Raw genomic sequence first — 8,830 nt, forward strand, 5'->3', positions numbered from 1 at the left:
ATGGTGACGTATTTGTTTCATTTTGTAGTTTCAGATGAAGTTACCAAGTAATAGGTATAAACTACTTATGTCTTCTTCTAATTCTCTAGTTTTATCATGACAGTATATTGGTAACTTAGGCTCAAATTAGAAAGACATCAGAGAAAAAAAAATAGGGAGCTATGATTTTGATTACAAAAATAAATTTTCAGTTGAAATCAGCTAACTACATTCCAGGTGCATCAAAACAAAAGGGGATTCATCAGCCTGAGTAGAAATGTCTTGCCCCATGCCAGTAACTGCAGAGATCTCCCTTGCTGCCTGTGCGGAAACAGTGATCTTTCTACGGAGGTCCAGCACACCCCCCTGCTTACTCAGGGCTACAGATCTCCAATCAGCAAGTGTTTTACTGATGACAGAGCTATAAGTCTGTTTCAGCAGGGGGAATGTCAGACTTCTGTAGAGAGACCACTGCTTCCACCCAGATCGTAAGGTTTGTGATGCACATGGAATATACAGTATATAACTGATTGCAACTTTAAGTTTACTTAAGATTTAAAGTTACAATGATATATAGCACAGTATTGGTTTTACAGAGCAATATGCTAACATGTCAGAATAGCCAGTTCATTTATTTGAATCATGGCATAGGGTTTAAAATGGGCATGCATTAACAATAATCAATAGACTATACAGTATTCAAATTAGCTGTTGGCTTCATTGCAGAAACAAGTCTGTCGACTTTCAGCTCCAACTCTGATCTCGGAAAGCTATGTAACGCGGTCTTGTGTTTGTATTCTATTTCTGTAGCTGTGAGTTATGATGAGATCATTCACCCAAGACCAAAGATACACAAGTCAAACTATGACAGTGATATTTACTATAGTCTTCTAAATTTGGTATGTCTACCTCTAATCCGCGGCTGTTGATTTGATCTTTAAACAAATGCTTTCAATGGAATTGACAAAGGGTCATCTGCAAAGGTTTTTACAAACAGAAGCTGCTTTGATTTCAAGCGATGTTGTGAACATGAAGTAGCTGTCAGACCATGATGCCTGTGTTACAAGACCTCTGCCTTAACTGAGAAAGGAAAGTTGCTTTATATAGGCTATGAAGGACTGCACACAGCATGTGGAGCCCAGAAGATAGCTACAAAAGGAGACTTTATAGCATAACAAGCATAAAAAACACTTGATGAACTTCACTGGAAAAACAACAGAGGTATTGCATGGTTAAAAAACCTTTTCAACTGCCACAGGACTTTCCAGCAATAGCTATGTAAGTGACTGTTGCTCATATTTTTAGTTTATCTGTAATCATTATGCATCATGAGTTATTTTTTGGCTTTCTGCAAGTCTCATCGTGGCTTGGTATTTACTCAGTATCAGATGCTGCGAGCTCATGGACACTTGTGCGATGTTTCACTAGTTGTAGATGGCCATGAGTTCCCTGTACACAAGGCATTGCTTGCTTGTTCTAGTGATTACTTCAGAGCAATGTTTAAAGATTATACAACAGAGTCCAAGGCTTCTGTTATTCACCTGAAAGTTATCTCGGCCACAGGTCTGCAAAACATTCTAGATTTTATATATACAGCATGGCTGTCTCTTTCCTTGAGCACTTTGGAGGATACTTTGGAAGCTGCAATTTATCTCCAGGTGGTGGATGCGATACCATTGTGTAGTAAGTTTCTGATCAATAGCTGTGACTTGGAAAACTGTTGCTTTGTTGCCAATATTGCTTTAAAATATTACCTTGTAGATGTTTTGGAAGAAGCAGAAAAGTTTATCACAAATAATTTATGGAAACTGTTACAAGAAGAGATAAAAGGGACAGAACTGCTGGAATTAAATGTAAAGTCAATGATAAACCTAATTAAATCAGATAATATCCCTAAAGTAAATGAACAATGCTTATTAAGTTTAGTTCTTAAGTGGCTGCAGTATGACAGAACCAGACTTTTACATGCTAAAGTGTTTTTTGAAAATGTCCGATTTGGTCTTTTGTCGCTGGATACTCTCAGGAAACTTTACAAGCAATCAGAGGTTCCTTTAACACCATCCATCAAAAATCTCATCATAAAAGCAATTAACTATCATTCCTTCCCTACAAAGCAACCTCTTTTACAGGATAAATACAGCACTCTACGGAACCAAAAGGGATGGATACTCCTTGTTGGCGGAACAGCCAATGGGGAATTAGTTGAGAATGTTCTAGGATTTGATGTCTACTCTCATAAGTGGAGAATGGTAACAAACTTAAAAGTGAAAGTTCAGCATCATTGCATGTGTGTGATTGGTAACTTCCTTTATGTGATTGGAGGAGAAACTACTGAAAGTGCAAAGAGCAGCTCAAGCAGTCCTTGCTTCTCAGCTACAAATGCTGTCTATCGTTTTGACCCAAGGTTCAACAAGTGGATCCAAGTCAGCTCCATGTTAGAACAAAGAGCACAGTTTTCCTGTTGTGTTGTAGATAATCACATCTTTGCTATTGGTGGCAGGGGCAATCAACAAGTCACATATTCATCAGTAGAAGCCTATGACATAAACAGAGATGCTTGGACAAGATCTAAAGACTTGCCTTGCAAAATACATGGTCAGGCCAATGCGGTGCATAGTAATATAATTTATATCTCAGGAGGCAAACTTTATGGCCAAACCAACAGCACTAAGGATGTGTATTCTTTTAACAAGCTGGAAGGACAGTGGAAAAAACAAGCACCTATGACCATTGCAAGGTTCGGTCACCAGATGGCCACTGTGAAGGATGCAATATTCACATTCTTGGGAATTTATGAACCATTTTCAGATATAGAAAAATATGATCCAATGCACAATCAATGGACTCGTTTGAGACCAATGACCTTCGATCGGTTTTGCTATGGCTTAGTGGTGGTGGAGCAAACTGTGCTTTTTCTAGGTGGTAAAAAATGGCAGCACTCCCAGGAGGTGGCAACACATAACATTGTTGGTTATGATGCAGAAAATGACTGCTGGGAAGAAATATGCAGTCTGGCTTTTCCTTTTTGCGGTTTAAAATGTGAAGTTCTCCAGCTGTCAGATGTAAATGATGAAAATGACATAAATGGAAATGTGCATTCACAAATTAAGTAAAGGGGAAATTAGACAATGTGTAAGTCATTTTCACTTTGCATAGTAAATTTTCCCTTTGGTTAATGAATAAGGAGAAAGTTGGCCTGACTTCTATCATCCAATCACGTGCAAGCAAAATTCCTGTTTTTTATTAACTTGCATGAATTTTTTTTACCACAATTATTAAGCGAAGTGAAAATTCCCCTGCAAAGTGAACATGAATTATTCCTTTAGTAAATCAGAGTCAATTATTCGTAAATAGTGATGTGTGTGTATTTATAAAGAAATGGTAATTCCCAAATATGAGGGTGGGAAAAATACTTTTAGGAGCTATTATATATTTGTTTATTAAACATGGTGGTCCAATTAATGGTTGACCATATACAACAAAAAAGCACAATTTCAGTCTCAGAAGGAGAATATCTTTATACAATTTTAGAATTTAATTAGTAGACACCATTGAATTTAGTAAAGTGTGGCTGATTTAAGCAAGATAATAATGTGTTGCAAAATCCCTCGAGGACTGGAATTGTGCACTCTGATATGCATAGTTTTAAGAAATGTAAACTTACCTGGTATTGGTGCAGCTCTTGTACACAGGGAATAGTAATTTTACCTCTCATTAAATGCAAATCTAATACTTTTCTGGAATATTTAGTGTCGATGGACATGCCTTTGTAATTCTATGTGCTGGTATTTATGACATTTTTGTGTTTCACTTCAACAATATATTTAAAAATGTAATTATCACTGTTATCATTAACAAATGCATGTACATACAATATATGACCAAAGGTTTCTGGATATCTGACCATTGCACCTGTATTAGCTTGTTGGATATCCTATTCCATTGGTATTACCTTTTCCAGCGAAACTTTGCACAAGATTTTGGAGTGTCTAGTGCAGTGGTGGCGAACCTTGGCACTCCAGCTGTTTTGGAACTACAAGTCCCATGAGGCATTGCAAGGCTCTGACAGCCACAGACATAACTCCCAGAGCCAGATGCATGTTGGGATTTGTAGTTTTGGAACAGCTGGAGTGCCAAGGTTCGCCACCACTGGTCTAGTGAGTCTAGTTTGCATTCCAATTTATCTAAATTATGTTTAGTAGGTTTGAGGTCAGGGCTCTGTGCAGGCCAGTCAAGTTCCTCCAGACCATATTTGTCAAACCATGTCTTTATAGATTGCAGGGGCACAGTCATGACAGAACAGACAATGAACTTTCCACAAACTGTTGCCAAAAGATAGGAAATGCACAATTGTCTAAAATGTCTATAGGCTCAATTCACAAAGTTTTAACACATGGGTTAGTCACTCTAATTTACCAATGTGACTATTTATAAAATGTTATTAGACTCAACTGCAAATAACTCACTTTTTAATAGGTATACTTATCCTGGTGTTTTAGTATGTTGAATTGAGCATTTGAATGCTATAGCATTAACTGTACCCTTTTCTATAACCACCTAAACTCAATAAAATGTCCGTGTGTCTACATACTTTTGGCCAAATAAGTGGTTGTTATGGCTTGGTGTGCAGTGTAAGTGAGTTGAGTAGGTGATCTCCATTCAAGGTGGGGTCACTGCACTCACCTGCAGAAGGGTGGAGATGAGGGTGAGATATCAGTGAAGGCTACCATTGTTTCAGACAGCTTATACATTGTTTTGCTGTGCATTCACAGAAGACCTCCAAATATTTAATTAAATATTTAGGACGTGTTTGACAAATGCAACTTCAGTCAATGTATGCAGCCAGCTAAAATTGTCTGGATCTCAAGAAGGTCTTGTTACAAGCAGCCAGTTAGGCACATGTATGTAGTGCAGTCCTTCAAAATAGAGACAAACGTACTTGATGTGCTCATGTATGTATGGGGTCTAACTATATTTTGGTGTGTTTACTACTATGATAAGTATAGCTGGTATTTTGTAATGCTCACCAAGTATACTAATAAGCTTACAGTCAATGATGTATGTAGAGTCAAGCTGGGACAGAAATATTATCCATCCGTCCAGATAATGTACAGATACTATTTCACTCATGCATGCATATGAAACTGAAAGACTGGACTGTACACTCCAAGTCTGTATAGTATGCAAATGATTTTTGTAATGCCAACCAAACCACCTTAATGCACACAAACGTACTCATGTAATATAAAGAGCCGTTTTTTACTTAAAGCAGCCAGTCCACCTAGAATTTATATTTCAGATATAGGCGAGAATGGTGAGCTGAATCACCCACTGGCTTCTTATACGTATTCTTATATGTATTAAAGATTATTTAAAAAGAAATTTCATAGCATAGTTATCTTCTTTGGAGTCTTACTCCTGCCACAGCAGTTTCTGAGCAGTACCAAGTCCTCCAGTTGTATCCTCTATAATTTAGAATTCAAACAAATCCAAAAGAAATGAGAATCCATTTTAATTCTTAAAGCAAGTGTTCAGACATAGGAAGTAATAAAACACAAGTAACCATGAATTAACTCCCCCATCACCACCAAATGAGATATCACTTATCAGTGGATGAGTCTTTTAGGTGCATGGTGTAATATACATCAGGCTTGTTTATTTAGGAAAAGAGCTAAATGCAATATGTAGTCACCTGTAGCAACTATTAATGAGCCTGAGCTTGGTGAAAACCCAGTTCACCCAAGCCCGCTCAAAACTTTGATTGGTGTGACTGGGAGGGAGATTGGTGGTCACAGCTTTGAGCAGGCTCGTGCGAACGCAGGCAAACTGGCTTTGCACCAAGCCCAGGCTAATCACTAGAAGCCACATGCCAAGACTCATGTTTTACTGGTGTCACTATAACTAAAATTCAATTGGCTGATATGAGATTCTGCATTTTGCACAGAATAATTACTGTTTTACTGCTAAGATTTGCTGCTTTTCAGAAACCAGATTTTTTTGGTCACAGTTTTTTTTGTATATAATAGCACAATAAATGTATACTGTTGCATATAAAACGTATTTAATGACTTGTTTGATCATCTTAGTTCTTACCTTCTTTACACTGCTATTATCTTTACCTGCAGTTGCTTCCGTTGTCCCTATTTGACCAAGTCAAATTTATTTTTTTCATCAATAATCAATAGTATTGCATTAGCTCAGTACTGCATAGGTGAGTCTAATGCAGTAGCTGGCCTCCGAGCAAAGTAAGAAAACTTCAGGTATTATGCAAAGAGTATACACAGCATTCTATCATTGTAATTGTATACTGCTGGTGGGTGGCTCAGCACCCATCTGCTGCAGAATCCCTGATGCTGTCCTGGCTCATTGCTCTTCAGCATATCAAGTCATAAACGGAAATTAATCACAACACTCCAAGCTGTGGCAACTTTTCTTAGTTATTGACCTTTATTGCTACTGTTTATAGTGTTGGTGTAAGGTGAAGACCTAATTTTGGAGAGTGATTTGAATTCTAACAGATCAATTGGGAGATTTAGACTGTTCATATTCAATTATCTAGTTAAAATAGAAAAAAATATTATTCCCAATGCTTTTGTTAAAAGGGTTTAATTTACTGATTTTGTTATTAAAGAACACATCTAGCAGTTGCTACTCTTGGTTTGGCTATTTATTGAATGTGGTGATATATTAATAAAACTGGTAATTTTACTTAGGATGTTAATACCATTCCATGAACAGCCGTGGTAGCAACTTACAGTATGCTATAAATGCAGCCATAAATATCTACATTTACCAGTGTAGGCAGACATCCCATAGAAGTACTATTCTATGTACAAAGTACTTCTATGAACAGAGCCAACGTGTCTGAAGCTTCACAGCTTATGCAAGACTTTGAAAAGCAGCACTAATGATAAAAATATAATAGAAAATAGTCATGTCAGGCATGCAGAAAAATCTGATTAAATAGCATCACTATAGAGAGGAGCAGACATCATTGCATTTTCTTATCTCCGGTCTGCAGTCATATGCAGGCAAATATGTTTGTACCTTGCATCCTTGTAGAATTGTGTGAAAAACATGTGCACATTATCACATATCCAGATTAAATACTTCATGGAGAGGTCTAAATATTGTTTCCTTCTCAGAATAATCCTTTAGTGCTGGGATGCTGGTCTAGTTTCCTCCAAGGACACATTGGAGTTTGTATATGCTTCCTTCAATCATCTCTAAAAGTGGAAGTTCATCCTAGAATGACTCAATGAACATTAAACAGCTATATAAACACACGTACCTTGATAAATGCAAAGCGCCATGATTTTAGTCCATGTTCTAGTTGTCCAGCAATCAGCCTAGAAAACCATCGGCCATTTACCAACAATATGTATCACTAAGCCCCTTTTGCACACCCTTTTGTGAATAGCCCTGACATTGCCAACTAATCTACTCCCGCATATTATTATGGACCTGTTTCAACAGGCTTTTGTACAGGCCTATAGGAATGCAAAATGAGCTTGAAGCAGGTCAAACACTTGTCAAAAGAAAGTCAACTGCAGGTTAAATGCACCTGTCAGTGAATTCTGAATGATCTCAGAAGCATCTCAAACGTATGCGATTTATACAAGGCCAAACCCTGTTAACCCTAAATAGCAGACTGGTACTCAGGGAGTACCTCAAGACGTTCCCAAACTCAGACTAAATTATATGCTACTACTTAATTGATCCATGCACAGAAAGATGTGTTTGCACTGCCGGCATTATGTTGGCATGAGTCATAATGTGACATGACACATACAGTATGTTTGTGAACAATTCCATTACTGAAAGAGGAGGGAGGAGGTGTGCCACTGCATCTTGGCTTATGTTCCATCCTTGTAAACTTTAAAAGATTTATAAATTTGTCATCTCCAGGGCCCAATCTCTTTTTCATATAAATCACAGTAATTGTATCAGTCAAAAACATAGGTAACATTTGAGAAGTTTTACAACATTTAAAGAAAGGTTACAAAACTGTAAGTGTTCAATCAATTCATTACTAACTAGGAAGGCATTCAACTGGAAGGACCAATAAATATAAACCAAATACAAATGTTTCTGCAGTATACGTTCCACAAGAGAAAAAAAGGACACCATTTTGTACCAAAATTATTTATGTCCCTGTCATGCAGTGGCGTAAACATGCCACCAGTTGTACATGTTTCAAAAGAAAAAAAAAAAACAGACCATCATTCTTCATGTGCCAAACACATTTTAATATAATTAGACACCCACAACAGGCAACATCAACAAATACAAGCGTTTGTAATGCTTATAACTAGGGATGTCCAGATACCGATACTAGTATCGGTATCGGGGCCGATACCAGGCATTTTCACAAGTACTTGTACTTGTGAAAATGCCCCGATTCTTAAGCCAGATAATGGTAAATTTTTTAACCGCAGCAGCTGGTGAGGACCTGCGCTTGTGGGGACCTCAGCTGCTTGCTGGTGACCTGCAAATAGCCGTCCATGGCAGTGCCTGCCTGGTTCTTTATCTCCTCCTCCTTCCCGGCACAGCCATGGACAGCCCCATGGGCAGAACTACCGGCAGTGCAGCCGGAGTGACCGCCCCTGTGTCCAAAGCTGGGGGATCCCGATGCCTACTGACAGGGGAGGACCAGGACTACCGTATTGGTAATTGGCATCGGCAAGTACCTGCGGGAAAGTACTTGTACTAAAAAAAAATTGGCATCGGGACATCCCTACTTATAACAGCCAAATTCTTGGTTATATGATTTTGCTATTTACTTTTTTCACTGTTTTTCTGTTCTGCTCGGTACCTCTGAGGGACCGAGCAGAACAGCCGAGCCGAATGC

The 8,830-nt window shown here is 38.1% G+C and overlaps 1 protein-coding gene across 1 annotated transcript; it reads left to right on the forward strand.

Annotated features, from left to right (window-relative positions):
* The first annotated feature begins 1,307 nt into the window (after positions 1-1,307).
* Positions 1,308-3,092, forward strand: KLHL34 (kelch like family member 34). The gene has a single exon (XM_018562427.1). It carries the CDS (start codon positions 1,308-1,310, stop codon positions 3,090-3,092), a length of 1,785 nt encoding a protein of 594 aa, XP_018417929.1.
* Positions 3,093-8,830: the final 5,738 nt, after the last annotated feature.

Source organism: Nanorana parkeri, unplaced genomic scaffold (genome assembly GCF_000935625.1).
Source record: "Nanorana parkeri isolate BGI_ZX_2015 unplaced genomic scaffold, ASM93562v1 scaffold577, whole genome shotgun sequence".
Classification (NCBI taxonomy): domain Eukaryota; kingdom Metazoa; phylum Chordata; class Amphibia; order Anura; family Dicroglossidae; genus Nanorana; species Nanorana parkeri.